Source organism: Hemibagrus wyckioides, linkage group LG21, assembly GCF_019097595.1.
Source record: "Hemibagrus wyckioides isolate EC202008001 linkage group LG21, SWU_Hwy_1.0, whole genome shotgun sequence".
NCBI classification, from domain to species: Eukaryota; Metazoa; Chordata; class Actinopteri; order Siluriformes; family Bagridae; genus Hemibagrus; species Hemibagrus wyckioides.
This window is the reverse complement of record NC_080730.1, coordinates 5,271,602-5,292,289: the sequence shown is the minus strand read 5'-3', so window position 1 is coordinate 5,292,289 and position 20,688 is coordinate 5,271,602. Positions and strand designations below refer to the sequence as shown.

Genomic DNA, 20,688 nt, shown 5'->3' with positions numbered 1-20,688 from the left:
TCCTACAGCTCCACAGACAGCCTATAGGCTAGATATTCAATCCAAGTCAATTTTATTTGTATAGCACATTTAACAATGGACATTGTCTCAAAGCAGCTTTACATAACATAAGAAACATAGTACAAAAGTCCTAGATGTTAGACTAAATCATCCCTAGTGAGCAAGCCTGAGGTGACTGTGGTGAGGAAAAACTGCCTTAGATTGTATGAGGAAGAAACCTTGAGAGGAACCAGACTCAAAAGGGAACCTCATCCTCATTTGGGTGAATATAAATATGACTGAAAAAGTAGGAGTATGAACGTGAAGGGTGGAAAGACACTGTCTGTATATGATAAATAGTGTGTTAAGAGTGTGTGGTCATTGTAAGAGTGTGTGGTCATTGTAAGAGTGTGTGGTCATTGTATTACATCTGGGGAACAGCTAGAAGTACTTTTTTTTAAAGAAGGATCTCATTTAAGACTTATTTTGGACAGCTATATTGTTTTTGTTTATAAACTGTCCACTTGTGACCAATTGCATTATCTGATACTTATGTCACGTCACATCACATCCCTGGAAAGATTGTTTCTTGATATATATCTCAATTTATGTCTATTATGAACATATTAAACAAAATGCTTATCCCGTCCCCCTTCAACTGTATTTTTTTTCAATATCCAGAATAAAAATCTCTGTTTTCTAGATGACCCGAAGTCATGAAATTATTTATATAAGTTCATTTTATTGCTAATTAGAAGGATATTGAAGAGGAATTTTCCAATATTTTGTTTGTTGTTAGTGTTAAGTGAGATTTTCTACTGAAAATTAGCCAAAACAATAATAATAACAATAACTAACTAATAAAATAAAATAAAACAATAGACAGAATTACTCAAGATAAATAATAAAAGTGCTTTTATTAATGTGTTATAAACATTTCAGATGGACTTTTCCCGCGTTTTCTGAGGTAACCTTAACAAAGTCACTGTCTTTTGACGTTTCGTCTTAACAAGGGCACGCGCGCCGCGGACCTGACCAATTAGGAGAGAGCTCGACGTCACCGCGGCGTCTCTGATTGGCTCTCGTGACAGCAGGACAGCACGAGCGTAAACAGAGAAGGCGCGCGAAAAACACAGCGTGTATAAAAGTAGGGATGTTTTGGCACGTGAACCATGCACGCACGCACGCGACCGACACGCAACGCTGTAGAGCTGACGAAGTGATGGCTCCTGGCACGCGCACACCCACTAAGGAGAAAAACGAGAAACCTAGAGTGAGTAATGCATTATGTTTGTTTAATAAGAAATATAATATTTAAAAGAAGTTTTTTTTTGTGCACGAGCTCGTCCAGCTAATGTGTCGTGTCTTGTGCTTCAAACAGTTAAGGAAGCCCGCGGTGGAGAAAATGCGCAGAGATCGCATCAACACCGGGATCGAGCGCCTGAAACAGCTGCTTAAGGACGAACTGAATCCCAAATCCAAGCTGGAGAAAGCGGACATTTTAGAAAAGGCGGTTGCTTACTTGAAAAACATGAACAAGGCGGTGGCACGCGCGCCTCCCGAGCAGTTCTACGCTGACGGTTTCGCTCGCTGCTTGGAGGAGAGCGCGCGCTTCCTCACCATGCACAGCCGAGTCGAAATGGGCAAACACATCATGCTGAGCGGTCAGAGTCATGCAATACATCCCAGAGCGACCGGAAGCATCAGTGTGAGTGTGCATGCTGTCAAGGAAACCCCTAAATGCACTGGAGCAGTTTGGAGACCGTGGTGATTCCCAACAACAACAACAACAACAACAAAGACATTTATTGAGCCATGTCCATGGTGTTCTTATTGCATAGAGTATTACTGTGTAAATGTGAACAGTAGCTGTTTTAGTGCATATAACTTCATCTGTGTGAAGATGATATTTCTTTACAAATTGTAAAATAATAAGGTGAAAGGTGTGAATGAGTCTAAGGGCTCTAAATAGACACACGGCCCAAGAATGGTCTCCTGCTCCTGATATGTGTTTGTATTCCTGTGAATATTGTCTATAGTTACATTGATTTTATATTGTTATTTGATCTATCATATTGATAGAAGAGCCAAAGTATGTCTTCAACAAGACATTAAAATATGAAACTGGATGTTAATGTTTGTTTTGGTGTGTTGATTTACGTATACCTCCGTACGAATTGTTAGGGATGATCATCCTCTGACATACACTGATCAGGCATAACATTAGGACCACTTGCCTAATATGGTGTTGGTCCCCGTTTTGCTGTCAAAACAGCCCTGACCCGTAATGCACTGTGTATTCTGACACCTTTCTATCAGAACCAGCATTAGCGTCCTCAGCAATCTGAGAAACAGTAGCTCGTCTGTTGGATCGGATCAGCCTTCGCTCCCCACGTGCATCAATGAGCCTTGGCCTTCTCATCACTGTTCCTTCCTTGGACCACTTTTGATAGATACTGACCACTGCAGACCGGGAACACCCCACAAGAGCTGCAGTTTTGGAGATGCTCTGATCCAGTGGTTTATCCATCACAATTTGGCCCTTCGTCAAACTCACTCAAATCCTTACGCTTGTCCATTTTTCCTGCTTCTAACACATCAACTTTGAGGACAAAATGTTGACTTGCTGCCTAATATATCCCACCCACTTACAGGTGCCATGATGAGGCGATAATCAGTCTTATTCACTTCACCTGCTCATAATGTTATGCCTGATCGGTGTATATTATAGTACATGCACATCACAAACTATCATGCCTCAGATTATACCTATTTTATCTTTTTTTATTAATAATTACCTATATGTATATTTGCATGGAAGTTTTTCTCATTACTTCATCTTCAGTGTAATATACTTCATCCTGGACAGGGTAGCGGTGGATCCGTAAATGATCTTGGGAACACTGGAAGAACCTGGGAATACACAGTAAATGGGATGCCACGACACACACATCCACATACACACTGATTCACCTATGGGAAAAGAAGTATAGCCAGTCCATACACGTATCGCTCACACGTTTTAGGGAAGTAAGAGGAAAATGAAGAACATTGGCATGGGTAGATCATGCGAAACAGATGAAGTTATGGAGTGATAATGCTTTCCTTCTGCACCACTATGCTGCCTTATACTACAAATTATCACCTCTACATTTATTCACATAGCCAGACTTCAAATGGTGGCCATTAAACAGTCATATATTCTTCTTATCCCTCTTTCCTTTTAATCTGTCAGTAAGAAATTGAAGTAATACTAACACTGGAACAACCCTTCCATTCTATATTCGTAATAAAAATGCATCTTTATGTCATATTCACTATGGTCTCACTTAGTCAAATAAGGAACTGCGTAGTAGTATGAACTACGTATATCAACATTGCTCGTCTGAATCCACACATAAGATCAGGTTTGTCATACCTTCCATAGCATCTTGAATGAAACAACTTAATAAAGTAAACATGACATTGGATGTCGTCTCAGTTGTTTCCTCAGAACACACCACACACATTTTATTCACTTATTTTTGGCCAAATTGAGACTCTGTTTATTTTTTCCCTCACTGACTGAACAGCTGATCTAATTACAGACACTGAATCCTTAAGTATGTGTGAGGGATTCTCTGCAGGCACTCGTTCCCAGGCCACCTCATTTTACAGTGTGTTAAGAAGTGTGTCTTAGAGCCGCACTAAAGTGTCCGAGGTGTGTGTTATGGGCCTGCAGTGTGGATGCTTTGAAGTGAGTCGGTCATTTAGGGTCTGCCTGTTTTGCTTTAAGTAGAATAAAGGGAAAGAGCGATGAGAAAAGTCAATATCAGTGTAGGTTTCATTGTCCGTCATTATCAGGTTTGCTTTTTATGTATGCAAAATTATTGGCACCTTGATTAGGATTCAATACCCATGTAAGAAGACAGAAGGGACATACCATGCTCTGCTATGCCATCTCTCAGGAAATCACTTCCAGCCATAAAGGCTAATAGAGTGACATGAAGTGTTTCTACTCATAAATTCCTTTAAAGCTCTAAGAAGCTGTGACCAGACCGTCGCTTTAAACTGTGAAGTGTGGCAGACAGACAGGATCAACAGGTGGTACATTACTAGCGAATTCATTCATTCGTTCTGCGGTAGCTAAAGGAACTGCTTTCTCCAGGCAGGGTGGCTGTGGAACAACACACACACACACACACACACACTTAAAAGTGATTTAATACCCACTGATGTAATTTCTGGAGGTGGGAGTAAGCTGGACATCCTAGGGGCAAACCCAGACAGTGACCCAGACAGTGACCCAGGTTCAGGGCTAAACCAAGATCTCTAGGGATTTCCTACTCTAAACTGACCTAAGATGTGAATTAGAGTCTAAAAATGTGTGCATAATGTCTTTTGATGGACTGGAATCCCATCCAGGATGCATTCCTGCTTCAATCTCAGTGTTCCTGGGATGCGACTCTCGCCAGGATAAAGCAGCTACTGAATGAGAGTGAGTGAGGATTCTATTAAATAGGGTCTCATGATATCTCATGGCGCCTCGATAGAAGGTCCCACATGGAAAAAGAACTTTTCCGGAAATTCTGTAATGCTGTCTGTCTAATTATATATTGGGCAAAAGTGTTGGCTCAAGTGGTTAAGGCTCTGGTTCGTTGACTGGAAGATCGGGGTTCAAGCCCCAGCACTGCCAAGTTGCCACTGTTGGGCCCTTGAGCAAGGCCCTTAACCCTCCCTGCTCCAGGGGGCACTGTATCATGGTTGACCCTGCTCTCTGACCCCAACCTCCATAGATGGGATATGTGAAGAAAGAATTTCACTGTGCTGTGATGTACTGTATATGTGACAGATAAAGGCTATTTCTATCAGCATGCTACACATAAAGAAGGAGTTGTTGGACATCAGAAAGCCAACTAGTGGTGTTAAATTAAAACTGCATATTAACATGCAGCTGATTTGATATATATCATAAAAAAAAACTATATTCAATTTATTTGTATAGTGCTTTTAACAATGAACATTGTCTCAAAGCAGCTTTACAGAAGTATAGAAGCAGAGAAGGAAAAAAGCCTAAGGATGAACTCCCTGAGATGCTATGAGGAAGAAACCTTGAGAGGAACCAGGCTCAGAAGGGAACCTCATCCTCATTGGGGTGACACTAAATAACTAAATAACTATAATAACTCTTACTATTTTTTATGATGAAGAAATACCCAACAATGTCCACTAGATGGCAGCACCCATGTCCAAGAGTAGCAGTAATAAAGCAGTTTGTGTTGATATTGTGTTGATTTAATAACAATATTTCCATTGCAGGAAGTTCATTTAACGTTGATTCCATTACTGTCAGTACATAGTCGATAAGAAGCATTATATTATTCAGTTTTTAATTAGTAATGTATTAATTTAATCAATTACATCATATAACTCAGACAAAAAGGTAGACAATGTCAGTGTTTAAATCTGTATTTACACTACTGTAACAACATTATACATTGATAAATGTGTTAAACTCCCATTTAACAGTATTTTAGAAGATCTAGGAAGTAAGCAAAAAGTAGCCTTCGCATTCAGAGTCCATTCGGAAACACAAAAACGAAACCAAATGACAGTAACAGAAATTATCAGTGCAATTCTGATCATCTCGCTTTAATCAACACTATTAAAACTTGCCATATCGGCTAATGACATACGTGTGTGTGTGTGTGTGTTTGGGCTGAGAAAAACCACCAGAGGCAGCTTCCATGCAGTGCTCCTAACTGTTTTCACATATTTAAGGGACGTTCCAGTAGTTTTGCCTCTTCAGCCCAGAGGATCATCACAAGGAGACACTGCTCCATCAAAGCCTCTGTTGTGGAAACTGAGACACTTTAAAAGGCCACTTTGGTAATTATAAAATGTTAAATCAAGTCGTCACTAGCATAGTTTGTAGGTAGGTGTGATGTGGACGGAACGGGAAAAGTTCTCAGCCCATGTAGGCGTATTTCCAGTCTCTAAGCGGAATGTGGGTCTCCTTTACAACCTGCGGTGACGTCCATCTGAGGACGTAGTGCGGGCCGCCGGGCTTGTCGTTGGTACCTGAGTGAATAGAAAATAATAGGCTAGAGCAAAATTGCAGCTAAAAAGAACAAGAGGATGAATTCATATTTGTCCTCTGGTTTGTTTATGTTACTGATAAAAAAGTAACTTAATAAATTAGTAAATTAATAAAAGTAATTTCAATGCAACGAAAAATAGTTCATAGTGTAATATATACAATCAACATAGAAAATTATTTAAAAACTATGATATAAAGCTGTTGGATATATTGCTCACCCAGTCTTAATACAACGAGTCTTAATACTACTGGCTTTAAACATTCACCTGATGCTCTGGCGCCTCCAAAAGGCTGTTGGGCCACAATCGAACCTGTCGATTTGTCATTAACGTAGTAATTTCCCGCTGCATTTCTCAGTGTTCTTGCTGCTTCATCCAAAACAGCCCTGAAACAAGTATTTCCAGATGATGGCAGTAAATTTAGTATTTCTCACAAACATGAAAATTAGCCAGGGCAACACCCAGGTTAGACATAAAATGACAAAACGTATGTAAACTACGTTTAAAAAAAATATATAGCCGAAAAGGATGTGATACTTACTTATCTTGAGAGAAGACAGCTCCTGTTAGTGCATACGGAGACGTGTTGTCAATCAGCTCCAGCACTTTCTTGTAGTCGTTCTCAGGATAGACATAGACAGTCAGAACTGGTCCAAAAATCTCCTAAGAAGGAATACATTTTTCTCAGTGATACACTAGAACAAATATGGACAAAAAAAGCACAGTAGTTTGCTCTTGGGCATCAGTAAAGTACAGTCTATGTATTTACTTAGAAGCAGAATCAGGTTTATTGGCACACACAAGGAATTTGGTGACCCTCAATACTACAGACAAATAACGGGACTATACATTAGTTTAATGCTAGACAGATTAAATAAAGACCACAATATTCAGAGATCAGGAATAAATAAAGTGTGAGAGAGCGTAGTAGTGCGAATAACAATAGTGTGCATCACATATGGGGATGAAGGGATAACTGACTGCTCTTACAGAACAGAATACGTAGATCTACAAGTGGAGTGTAACAAGTTTGTAAAAAGATCATTTATTTAATGTATTATTTATTTAACCATTTATTGCATATCTATATTATGCCACTTTCTCATGTACGAGGTTCGGGTTCAACCCACAACAGAGCCACATGTCTGAATACTTCAACGAAAACAGAAACAAAAGACTATGTTGAAATGTACCATCAAACTCAGTTCTCAATTGCAACACAGCTTAGACGTGTCCTAACATTATTTTGAATATTATTTTTACATCATCTGTATTATTCTTACTTATTACATTATAATGTATAATGTATAATCACTAGTATAAATACCGTGTATAATCACCATGTATGCATGTCCGTTATGCAATTTTCACTTGCTGTTGCATGAGTGATTATTGCTCGCTTGGATAAAGGATTCAACTTTATTTGTTACGTGTTCAATACCTTGCTGAATTCACTTTACAGGAAGGGTCTGTATTCACAGCACAGCTAATATACACCGAGTAACAGCCACAAAACTCCATGAAATGCAAGGCTGTCAAAGTGAATTCTCTGACGGAAAGCATTTCTTTTAATTTAATATCGTGCCCAATTTGTGTTCATTTACGGATTTGCTATAGACTGCCTTCTTTCAGGCCATTAATATGAAACAAATGAGTTGTCATATATTTAACTCAAATACCTATTAATTTAAACCATGCATAGGTACTCCTATTTCAATTATACAACATGGAGCATGTTATTCGAGGCTTGTATGTTAATGCAAATAAGATACAACACTAACCGGACCTCCTTGCTTTTGTAAAGGCTATTCAAACGTGCCCGGCTCGATAAATGAGGCTCAATGATATCTATTCTCCATAGTAGACTATAGTAGAGTTGTAGCTCTGCAGATTTGAAAGGGAGCGTGAACTGAGGTTTTCACCCTGTGAAGTTAAGCACATGATGCGGCTCAGTGAGACTGGGCTTATACAAACAAACCAAAGTCCATGCACACACCAGTCTGATCCTGTTCATGTGCATGTTGCTAACCTCTCAAACTCTGCTTTTTTCAACAAAGGTACTTCCATCAGGAAAGATATCTAAACAAAACATGATGCGTTACTGTCGGCGTCATTCCTTCGGTGCATTAGGAGAAGAACTAAATACCTCGTTCATTATTTTGTCCTGCGGATCTTTGGTTTCGATAATCGTCGGCTCCACAAAGTATCCTTTCTTGTCGTCGCATTTTCCTCCAGCAATCACGGTAAGGTTGGGAGATGACTTGGCATAATCGAGCCAGCCTTTGATCCTGCCAAAGGACTTGCAGAAAAAAAGGAATTCGGAAAGTAAATAGTAGGGAACAGGGAAGATGTAATAGCATTACGAGGAATCAGTTCATTCCTACCTTGTCATCAATAACCGCTGAGAAAAATGAGCCAAAATCCTCGACAGGCTGTAAATACATCATATTTATAATCTGTACTTTGTGTTTTTGTGTAACCGACACAAAATCCCATATATAGATATTAGATGATTATTATTAGAAATTATTCTTACTCACATTTCCCACTTTGATCTGTTTGTGCACATCCAGGAGCTCTTTTTTAATCTGAGGCCAGAGTGAGTCTGGGACGTACATCCTGGAACAAGCTGAGCATTTCTGCCCTCCGTACTCAAATGCTGAGCGAATGGTTCCAGTCACCACACTGCCGACGTCTGCCGACTTGTGCACAAAATGGAAGTTCTTGCCGCCACATTCTGGATCGAACAAAGCAAAAACAATAGGTTTAGAACAATGTAACTGCGCATTTGTAGAGTCTCCAGAAAGTGTTAACTCACTACAGGGATGAGCTGAAATTCTTTTCCATTTACACCGATCAGGCATAACATTATGAGCAGGTGAAGTGAATAACACTGATGATCTCCTCATCATGGCACCTGTTAGTGGGTGGGATATATTAGGCAGCAAGTGAACATTTTGTCCTCAAAGTTGATGTGTTAGAAGCAGGGAAAATGGACAAGCGTAAGGATTTGAGCGAGTTTGACGAAGGGCCGAATTGTGATGGCTAGACCACTGGATCAGAGCATCTCCAAAACCACAGATCTTGTGGGGTGTTCCCGGTCTGCAGTGGTCAGTATCTATCAAAAGTGGTCCAAGAAAGGAACAGTGGTGAACTGGAGACAGGGTCATGGGCGGCCAAGGCTCATTGATACATGTGGGGAGCGAAGGCTGGCCCGTGTGATCCGATCCAACAGTTACTGTTGCTCAAATTGCTGGTTCTGATAGAAAGGTGTCAGAATACACAGTGCATCATAGTTTGTTGTGTTTTGACAGCAAAGGGAGGGCCAAAGCAATATTAGGCAGGTGGTCATAATGTTATGCTTGATCAGTGTACACGGTCCTGTTTTGCCACGGGATGGTCAGAAGGTGTTGATTAATATTCTATAACATCTGCTCTGACAAAAGTGCTGACATTAAGCTTTATATTAGTGTGCTTGTTTTAATAACGTCATTTATTTACAATTTATGAAAGGAGTCTCCAGTCTCAGCCATATTTCCATGGGAAAGTGTTCAAGGCAGAGTTTTAGAGTTTAAGATGGTGTGTGAATGAAGGTTTGTGGCTGCTATAATGTAAATGATAACACAACTGAACTTGAAATCAAACATATTCAAAAAGAAACTAAGTTCTTTTTACATTAAGATAAGTATGTTTGCTAATGCACTGTAAAGTCACTGACCTCCAGCAACACGAGGGAAGTTTCTATAGATGTCCAGATTCTGTGCAACTTGTTTCCACAGACGCTTAAATGTTCTGGAGAAAAGAAAAACACAAAGCCAGAGTATGTTAAACTTACTACATATCTGTAAGACACTGTCCATGCTCCGTTTTTTTAAGTCCATTACTGTAAACTTAAGAATCTTACTCCACGCCAACAAACCACCTTTACAATCTCTAAAATAATCCTAAACCTCTGTTTGAAGGGAGGAATAAATGAGGGTCATACGGGACACTGCCGGTGAAGTTGATTCCAGCCAAATGCTCAGAAGAAGTGACGGTGTCGCCGAAAACTGGGCCATCGGCTGGAAGGAACTGGATGATGTTGGGTGGCAAGCCGGACTCGCGCAGAACCTTATAGACTGCATAGCTGGCAGACATAGCCGTGTCACTGGGCTTCCACAGCACCACGTTACCCTGACCAAACACACGCCGACTTCCATTTAATTAAGCAAGGATTAAATAAACAGTAAAACTCTGCTTTGACTCGTGTTTAAGATTTAACTAGAGGAAGCCAATTTCCTGATTAATCTCTAAATGCACCGAGCTCACCATTATAGCTGGCGTGCCAGCCAAGTTTCCACCAATGGCAGTGAAATTGAAAGGAGCCACAGCAGCTACAAAACCCTAGAAAATAAATACAATCAAAAGATCAACAAAAGATCAAACAGACCGCTGTGAAAATACTGCCCCTGCACATCAACTTAAAGGGCTATAATTCTGGCTTTTTGCCTCTAAACCTATTGCAGATGTTTTTCATTTCATTGTCTGTACCGCTTATTCGATCTATCATTGGCTCACGGGCACCATCTCAGGCGTCATCGGACATCAAGGCAGGATACACCCTGGACGTAGTTCCAACCCATCGCAGGGCACACATACTCATTCACTCACACAATCACACACTACGGGCAATTTAAAGATTCCAATCAGCCTAGAAGCATGTCTTTGGACTGTGGGAGGAAACCGGAGCACCTGGAGGAAACCCTATTGCAGATGTGTTCAACTATAATATGTACATAAAACTACACAATCTGCACAAGCCATTAGATCAAAATCCATAGAGATCATGCTGGTTTATGATTCAGAAACAAAAGACTTTTCAGGAATATAAATAACTTCAAAATATTCTGAGTATCAAATTGAACCAGATTGAATCGTGAAGCCAGTACCGTGAATTAAATCTAATCTTCACAGTCCTATTTATAGCATCTAACATTTCCTAACATTTGTAGAGACCAATGTTTCATGTAAACACAGCAACAATTGCCAGCAAACACGGCATTTTAAGATGCTTGTGCATACTGTACTATTTTGTCTGTGTACGGAATATCACTTGCGGTGCTTATGAAAGAGAAGCCCACCTCAAGCCCACGATACAGCATGGTGTTGGTGCTGCCATCACTGTCCAGAGGTTGCTGCTGCTCCAGCTCTACTGCGTGCTTGGCGTTGAACCTGAAGAAGTCAATGAGCTCGGCTGCAGCGTCGATCTCAGCTTGCACCACGGTCTTACCCTAAAACGGGAGACGATAACATCACATTTCTACAAAAAGTCAGGCTGTAGAAGTGCCAGTGTGGCTAAGATGACTCTGCTTATTCACTCTACCTGGCCAATCATTGTCTTGGCCAGAACCTCTGCTCTCTTCGGTCCACTGATTACATCAGCAGCCTTGAAGAAGATTTGGGCTCTGTCTGCTACTGGTTTGAGGTCCCATTCTCTCCTCGCTGCCACAGACGCCAGGATGGCTTTGTTCAAGAGCTCCTGTGAAGTAAATAGTAGATATGCCGAAAACATACTTGGCACAATTACATGCAGCTGCTCATGATTGCAAATTTATTAACACACTTGCTTTTATTAGCCTTAATTGCTGGAGTCAGATGCAGAACTGCAGAATCAATCCATCCTGAATCTGTCCATCCATTTAATCAACCCTTAAATATCCAAATCCAATCCCCAGAACATATTATGGACAAATATTCATTTAGACAGATGAATGGATGGATGGACATAAAATTAGGTGACCAGGTATTAATTTAGATAGATACACTGATGGATATTCATTTAGATAGATGGATAGATAGATATGTATTTATATGTATAAAATCTGTCCATATAAATAAAAAAGCCATCAGAAAGCATCTTTTTTTAAATCTAATCTTTTATTCCTTTTAATATACCCAAGCCATCATTAAGGTAAAAAGACCATCCATCTATCTATCCATCCATCCATCCATCCATCCATCTCTATATATGGACCTATTGCCCAGCAACTCTCAGTAAACTGTAATTAGAGCAAAACATTATATTTGTGGATTCTCAAATTGCAGCACTTCATAAATTTTGACTGACATATAGAACATCTATTTAATCCAGGTGCTGGAGTATTCATTCGTTTCCTTACCTTATCAGCGTAACAGAACTTGGCCACTTTGTGTGCATGATTAAACGGCTGTAAATAAGAGAGAGATAATGATGTATTATCAGTACTGTGATAACACTGCTGTTATTATACACCGCAAAATGCCTGATATTAAGTGACCTTTACTAACTCTACTTTACTGAACAGCGCAGACACCAGAGGAGAAATTCTTGTATTGTGTTCTATGTAAGCTGGTAAGTACTCACAGATAGCTGGTATCTGATATCTTTGGTCCATATCTGTTCGTCTCCGATCACACACGGAATCTCTTCCGTCTTTCCTTTTAGGTCTTTAAGTGCCTGGCAAAATAGTGTTTTTTTCTTTAAAATGCATGAATACACCTAGATTTTGCAGATCAATTAGGGCTTGTGTGTGCAATATCCACCTTCTCTAGCTCTGTTCTTTCTTTGCTTCCCTCTTTGAACGCCAAGATGGGCTCATTCTTAACCTCCACAGCAGCACAAGGGAAGGTCTTGAACCTGGTGGGAATATTGTTGTTATCATGTCATGTTCAGACTTCTTTCTAAGCAAGACTTTCTGTTAGAGAGGAGAAGAAATGGCTCGAAACTGGCACCAAAAAAAAAAAAAAAAAGCGCCAGATGATCACAAGTCTAAAAATGCGAAACTGAACAACTCTCTGGATGGGAGGGTCAATCACAGGGACACTAACCAACTATGGGCTTCTGTGAGCTTATGTGTAATGAAGAGGGGAGTTAGCATTTTCCTCAGGGAGTGTGACGATGCCTGTGATACTACATGAGCAGCAGTCCATGCAGACTTGATGGCCTGCTTTAGATGTTGCAAAGGAACCGCATGCTAGTTTTTACCCTCCTTAAACGGAACTGTTGCTTGAAGAGAAGAGCTAGCTAATGCTTGAGAATCATGCATATCCTAATGATCTTTAACCAATTACAAAAAACAGTTTTTACGTTTTTCCAATATAACCTAACACCTCACTGTTACCTTTCTGAGTTGCCATTTCCATTTTATTCATTGGCCAGATGTTTAAGGCACAAAAGAATGAAAGTTTTATTAATTAAAGCACATAATCCAAGTCTTAAAAGTTTTGTTCAATGCCTGAATAATGGCGAAGAGACAATCCTGAGATAAATATTTCTGGTCTAATTACTTGCACAAAGCCACTACCTTTTTCAGTTCACCATGCACCAAACTGAGGTGAAGAAACTTTGAACAATTTCAAGAAGCAAAGTACTACATCCTTGGCCTACTTCCAAATACTATTAACTTAGCAAATGTTCACTCACTACAAACTGGCCAGCTAAATTAACATCAACCACAACATGCATTTTAGAAAGATATGTAATTTGTCTAGTCACCAGAATGTCTGTACAGAAAAGGCATCCTACACCCACAGCTGGCTGTCACTCACATTACCACGTGAGGCCAGTTACTGTGACAGTCCAGATGTGGCCACACCCCCTGGATACTCACTAAGCAAATGGACATTAATTAAGCAAATTAAGCAAAATTGAAAAGATAGACAAGAAAGAATATGAAGTCTCTTTGCATGGCATTTCCACGTGCACTATCCCACACTGTGCTGGAAAGCACTTCCTGTTAAATTCCTCGTATTATGCACGTGCTATTTTGCCCGGACTTTGTTTCTCGTCATTTCCATGACCTCGCTGATCTTCCGTAGCGGTGCAGGATCATGAACCCTAAAGTCTAAAAGCTCGATACAACAAAAGCACGTATTTTTCTTTTGCAAAAACAGGAAATGTTTACATTTATGATCATGTGCGATATGGCAGTGGCGCGTGACAGATCAAAAACCGCGCTCGCGCACGCACGAGAACCCGTTTTGCAAAATTCTGCTATGGATAATAGAGGAAATGTGTAATGCTCTAGAATATTTGCACTTTAATATTTAGACTATTTACAGCTGTTGGTTACAAGAGAGTGAAAGTTATCCTTGTGAAATGACATACGTACCCTCTCCAGGACTGACAGAGCACCGACCTCACGCGCAGCATGCCTCCAAAGGGAACAGAGACGAAGAACCAACTCAGAAGTGTAGCTTAAAAAAGAGGCGACACCTAAATACACGCCTAAATGACTAAATTATTCAACAATTTCAATAAAGAACTTATAACACACAAGTCACCGGATAGCCTGACTGCTAAGCCAAGACTAGCGGCATTCATCAAATAGGAGCGTACTATTATCGTTTAAGGTAAGGGACCCCTAATGAATGAGGAGATATGTTCTTTATTATTTAAAGATATATATTTTTAATGAATGCAAAGCGTGTATACTCGTATTTACATATGTTAAATATTCATTCAAATTACCCATGAAATCCTTAGGTTTTAAATATAAAAACATATCATTTTGTCTCCCCCTCTGAGTATGCTAAATGGAACGCTCCAGAGGGCGAGTCTCTAACCAGCCACTTACCTCTCGGACCTCTTTTCTTAGCCAATCACGTGGCAGCATTTTCTATGGGACACGACAGTTCTATTTATAAAGCACTCACAGCTTTCGACCGGTTTTGGTCACTTCTTTAGCAAAGTTGACTTTTCATATATCTGTTGAAATATACATAGTTATAGAATTATATTTATTTATTTATTATATAGATTTTTAAAGGTGAAGAGTTTTTTTTTTGTTTGTTTTTTAGAGCAGTGCACGCGCAAGGCGCACGTCACGTGACCTCATGGGTCACTCCAGAGTATTAACAAATAACCTTCAAACAAGCCAACACCACAAGTCAGAAATAAATCTTTTATTTGTTTATTTATTTATTTATCTATCTATATATGTTTTTTTTTTTGGTTTAAAACCCCAGCACCAACCACATTCATCATTTGAAACATCTTTACATCCCTCACACCAGATTGCAAAGGCTTACATATTTAAAACAATAACAAATAACAAGAAAAGCTCACTTTCAAATATATATATATATATGTGTGTGTGTGTATAATTTTAGACATTACAAAAAAAGATGCTGAAAAGGAAACGTGTGTATGTATGTACATTTAGACACACTGGAAGACGTACTACCGATGAAAATCATGGCTACTGGAACATGGATGAACAGTATTTTCTATTTTTTTTAATTAACAAATTAGAGCAGTTTTCCAAATTAGGCTCAAACATTCATCATGGTAACACAATGTTGACTTCTTACTTAATATTTGTCTCTCTTTGATAGAGAGAGAGATTATACAGACCCAAGGGCATGTTGTGCAATGCAGTGAGGTAAAATATTATTTGCATTTTCACTGTGATGAGCGACTGATCAGTCCACCGGTGTTTTTTATTCCATGTTGTTGAAGCAATACAGAAGTTAGTTCATATCATGAAGCCATACGACGGAAACAATGACACAATGCATCACCCATTATTACATGAATCACCTGGTGTTCAGTAAAGCAATACTAAAAGAAGCAGATTTTTTCTTTTCTTAAAATATTACTTAAAACTGGAAGACTGTAATCCAATATTGTTTTTAATACACACTTATTGACTTTCCATTCAGGCTACATGAGCTGCAGCATAAGGAGGTGAAAATACTGTATACCAGAGATAGAGTTGTTAAGTCTTGTATTATTGCCACAAGGTCTTATGCTTTACCATGACATTAGCATTTAATTCAGACTGAACGGTTTCTAGCACCAAATCACAATTTAAAGGTCCGGTCAGTGATTTCGATTAGAGGAGATTTGGAAATATTAAGCTTCTTTTCGCACATCTTAATGTCTGCTCTGGGAGAATGGTTTTGTATATGTCAGAGATGTCCAATCTCATCCGCAAAGGGCCTGCTGTGGATGCAGGTTTTCAATCCAGATGAGCAGAAGCCACACTTGAGTTTTAGTGAAATCTAAGATCAGGTGTAGCTTCCGCCTGAGTGGAATGAAACCCTGCGTCCACACCGGCCCTTTGTGGATAAGATTAGATATCCATGGTCTATGTGGTGCTCCTATGCTCTGAAAACAGGATAATAAAGACATGTAGGCATCTCTACATGCTGCAAAATTTTCCCTTCTTACACTACCATCCAGTGATTTTTAATTCATAAAACATATGTACAATAGCATCCACTAAAAATTCCTGATCCCACTTTAATTCCCAGCTAACTACAACGAAACAGATCAGGAAATTGTCTGATGCTAAATGTGAGTGCATACCCCCTTCAAATTTCAGGGCCAGAAAAATGTCAGGTCTGTTGCTTGACAGTTTTCCTAAATTATATTTAAGGTAATATGATTGCTATAGGTATACAACACTTTTATAAACGACAGTCTTTACCAATATCTCTGCATTTTTTCATTCTTGCCGTAACATATTGACATTCTGTCAAACAAACCTAGATTCGAGAGATCAATTCCATAAAAAGCCAGATAGAACATTTTAATTCCGCTAAGAGCTCATAAAGACTTAAATTGTGTGCAGCTTCAATTTGTGGTCATTGAATAGAGAGACTCCTGTGCCTGGGGATAGCTCTTACAAATTACTGCGTTTGTACCGTCTATGTTTTATTGCTCTTACCAGAGCTCAAGCACTTTTCTGGCTCACCTGTAAGTCAGAAAATTCATGTAACTTATCCTCCTGGTAATATCATATTTTAACTAGCTAACTAGATTCTGTATAGGTTCTTTATAGCCAATGTCTGGGGAACTTTTGCTGTTAGGGGAAGTCAATGAGGGTGTGTTAAAAACAGTATTGGAATGCATAATATTGTACATGGAAGTTCTTTACATGTGCTGTGTCTACACGGACATAATGGATATTCAGTGATCGAGGTATCAGGATGTAGTGTGTGTGAGTGAATGTGGCACACAAAGATGATGCAAAGATGTTTCTTAGAACATAAAAACCCCAAGGTGCTTCAGGCCACATCTTTCCTCCTACTTTCAGTAAAGCTCCAGCGTCTACGTGACAGAATTTCGGCACATTCATATGGACCTTACAAGCGACTTACTAGATAAAACTGCAAGGTTGTTGGTCTTTTGCTCAAGAACTCACAGCCTTCTGGTCACAAGCACAAAAACACTCAGTTTCTGCTGCAACATGCACTTAAAGGAGCAGTTTGTAATGTAATGCACCTTCTGGTGCAATAGGTGAACTTGGGTTGTGACAAGCCTATTTATTTTTTCTTCCACTCAACCACAGCAAATCCCCTGTTGATGCCACGCATCCCTGCCTTTTAAGGAAATTGGACGTAAATGAGCAGCGCCATTTAAAATGTTAGGGCTGGAAGAAATTCAACAGGAGAATTAAATGAAGAAACTAGCAGGATCCGCTGCATGTCCTTGTGGCCAGTCCTTGAGGTCAGTCAGGTTGGTTTGCAATTGTCTAATTTTTCATAGTCTATGATTTTACAAACTGCACCTTTAAACCAAACATACCTCTTTTACAGTCATTGTAAACCCATCATTTTTAAATATTAATGATTTAAAGGAAGTCACTACTGAGATCTCTGTTGTTTGGGCCTGGTACAAAGAAATGTAGTATGAGCTTCCTGTTATTGTGTTAAAGAATATAAAAAGAAGCATTATTTGAGGCTCAAAAGGCAAAAATTCGATTAGTGCATAACTTATTTACCAGAGAAAGCATCCAAATGACCCTGAATATTGTTTCCAAAAAAATAAAAATAAAATAAAAGGGAATTCGTACAAAACCCGTGAGCAGGCTTTTCATATGAAATTCCATAACATGATTATAATAATATAACACAGTATAATAAAACAAAGAAAAAGCAGAATATTGAGGATTAATATTTGTGTATTATGGAGGCTCAATCTGATGACTGCTATAGTATTTTATTATAGTGTTTTGTGCGACGTTCTTCAAGGTTTTTGAGTCGAATCGTTTTACCTTTTTTCAACAGATCATTTGTTATTAAAGTCAGGACCTCCATTTTTACACAAATACACACTTTATATATGAACAAATCCTAGATAAATGACATTTAATTGAATATGGAAAAAAATATATTTGATAAATCGTGTATACAACACAAATGCCAAAAGATCATACATGGACAAAAAAAAAAAAAAAAAAAAAAAAAAAGCAAAAGAAAAATATTTTTTAGTAAGGAAATACCAATAACATTTTTGATCCCAGTTTACAGAGACATAACTTAATGGGCTTAATTTTTTCTCTGCTGGCCAAATGTGAGACGTTTATATATTATGGATGAAACTATGCTGGCATATCTGGTTGGTCATCGTCACTAAATGAATATATTAGCATTAGCGACAGTAACCGGCACTGAACAGAAATATCCACTTTACGTACAGAAGTGCTACCTGAAATCTCTTAAAATCATTCAAGCCGCTTAACAAAGTAAAGCAGCTTTGTCTTTGGAAAAAACAGCGAAAAACCTTAAGACGTATAAAACAACATGTTTTAGGCTGCAAAAAAAAAAAAAAAAAAAAAAGGCGAGCGAATACATTAAGGCCATCAAAAACAAAAAAGTCCAGTCTTAAGATCAGGCACATAGCTCTTTTCCCATCCAGAACGATGATGCTTTTTTTTTTTTTTTTAAGTAGAGTGCTCTCGAGTAGGCACCTATACCGCACAACAGCTCCCTCCTTTGAGCTTGTAAACATTACAGGCTTCACGATTTCCTCTAGAAGCACTCGGTGCAATGGCGATAACTGTCTTCCCAGCGGAGATGGCAATCAGGATTACACTTAACATGAAAATACGAAATAAGGCTAACCGTTTGCATAGACCTTAGAGATAGCTTGAGCTGTGCTGCATTCCGTCCACACACACTCTACTGGGTCTTTGTTAATTAGTGTTAGGAGGCAGCAAAATGGCCGTCAAAGCTACTGTTCTGCCTTCTGAATAATACAGCACTGTAGAAAAGACAGAAAATAGAATCATTCTGGCATCTTAATGGATATCCAACCACTTTGAAAAAGTTCACACATGCGAAATGGCTCTTTACGTTTTGCAAATTTCTGTCAGGTCTTGATACTGATACTGGATTGTGGTTTAAACGGTACAGCTTGCCTACTCTGTAAAACGATTGTAAATGAAGCTTGTGATTGGTCAGACGGATTTGACCGACAGAATACCCTAGGACATCAGTGCAGAGGCACAATACTCAAGAGGCAAGGGAACGTCCCTCTCCCCCTTCCCCACTAGAAAGGAGACGTTAAAGCACCTACAGGAAAAAGGGACCTGTCCATCAGAGTTCCTTTGGACCGATCCTGCCCGATACCATTGGCCGAATGCTGAGTGGCCTCGGAGCTGATAGGAGCTCGGTGAGGGGAGGGTGCAACCCTGCTGGGTAAATATCAGCTGATTGCCCCTTCTGTGTCTCCGTCCTTGTCTGACTCATCCTGGATCTCGTCGGTGTTCCCTGAGTCACTGCTCGCCACTGAGCTGATGGACGGAGAGTTTCTGTGGTATGGACAGGAGAAATAAAATTAATGGCAATAAATAAAGTCACCTGATCCTGTGCTTCTTTATATGGTATAATATGAGGAACTGTTTCACGCATGATAGATGACATTATGATGTCAAAGAGGATTATAGAGTTAATTAATTCAATTTAATATTAATAAATTAGCTATTACCTTGAAAGCTGCAAAGCGATTGGCTCTTTTAAAATCAAAACGCCATCTTTAAACGTTATTAACGTTTTATATGAAGCAATCACAGGTGAGTAAATAAGATAACCATGTGTGTTTGCTCATGGCAAAATTGGCTCTGTGTGAAGGCCACGTTTATTGATGAAACGTATCAGAGTCGATAGTGAATGCTGGAGGCCTAGAGGCTTTAAAAAAATGTTATCTCCAGTACCTTTTCCGTGATTCTCATAATCCGTAAAAGATATAAAAGGCCACACTGCCTTTGCTGATTTGATTAAAAGCTATATCTGTGTTCAGAGCAGTAGTATTCAATTTACAGCTTCATTAATATTGGCACACTTCATGAAAATGAGCAAAAGTTCCCCCCTCTAGAGTATAAGAACGAGAAATGGAAATGGAAATTGCAAAATATTGCATTTAAAGTTCTATCCATGGCCAGGTCATAACCTCATAGCAGAGGCATTCAGCAGAATTCATGATTACACTCATTCTCACCACAATCCTTTAAACAATCCAAATCATTAAGGATCAACTGCTATATATTTTGCTATATATAGTGGATTTGAGGGATTTTTGTCATCTCATTTGGACCAAACCACAAGAATTATAAATCATTAAGTGATTAATACTGATTCACTGCACCATAACGACCAGGAGCATAAAGGTATAGAACAGGGGAATTGATATGAAACCTGAATAAAAGTCATTAGCCATTACCTCCCCCCCTTGATCATTCTCCTACACGTCTCCATCTGTACGTCCAGCCCTCTTTTCATACTACACATTTCCATATATTCATGAAGGTGCCGATTCATGTCACTCTTAGCTGTAGCCAACTCCATCTGAAAAAATTGGGAAGTAAAAAGTGTTAATAAGAGAGC

The 20,688-nt window shown here is 39.2% G+C and overlaps 3 protein-coding genes across 4 annotated transcripts in view; 1 reads left to right on the top strand and 2 right to left on the bottom strand.

Moving 5' to 3' along the window:
- The first annotated feature begins 1,126 nt into the window (after window positions 1-1,126).
- LOC131342748 (transcription factor HES-5-like) lies at window positions 1,127-2,063 on the top strand. The gene is made up of 2 exons (XM_058373934.1): window positions 1,127-1,252; window positions 1,361-2,063. The coding sequence occupies exons 1-2, from the start codon at window positions 1,133-1,135 to the stop codon at window positions 1,748-1,750; spliced, it is 510 nt and encodes a 169-aa protein (XP_058229917.1). The 5' UTR covers window positions 1,127-1,132; the 3' UTR covers window positions 1,751-2,063.
- Window positions 2,064-4,932: 2,869 nt separating this feature from the next.
- aldh4a1 (aldehyde dehydrogenase 4 family, member A1) lies at window positions 4,933-14,407 on the bottom strand. The gene is made up of 15 exons (XM_058374205.1): window positions 14,187-14,407; window positions 12,619-12,712; window positions 12,440-12,532; window positions 12,216-12,263; window positions 11,420-11,575; window positions 11,178-11,327; window positions 10,366-10,440; window positions 10,043-10,230; window positions 9,776-9,849; window positions 8,598-8,794; window positions 8,442-8,489; window positions 8,204-8,356; window positions 6,599-6,720; window positions 6,325-6,443; window positions 4,933-6,039 (listed from the first exon to the last, which is right to left on the bottom strand). Exons 1-15 carry the CDS (start codon window positions 14,225-14,227, stop codon window positions 5,927-5,929), a joined length of 1,671 nt encoding a protein of 556 aa, XP_058230188.1. The 5' UTR covers window positions 14,228-14,407; the 3' UTR covers window positions 4,933-5,926.
- Window positions 14,408-15,010: 603 nt separating this feature from the next.
- iffo2b (intermediate filament family orphan 2b) overlaps window positions 15,011-20,688 on the bottom strand; it is a 47,351-nt gene continuing 41,673 nt past the window's right edge. For both annotated transcript variants that reach the window (XM_058373682.1, XM_058373683.1), the window contains exons 8-9: window positions 20,525-20,649; window positions 15,011-19,616 (exon numbers count right to left, since the gene is read on the bottom strand). In XM_058373682.1, coding sequence (XP_058229665.1) covers window positions 19,511-19,616; window positions 20,525-20,649 — 231 coding nt within the window. In that variant the 3' untranslated portion in view covers window positions 15,011-19,510. The remainder of the gene's footprint in view (window positions 19,617-20,524; window positions 20,650-20,688) is intronic.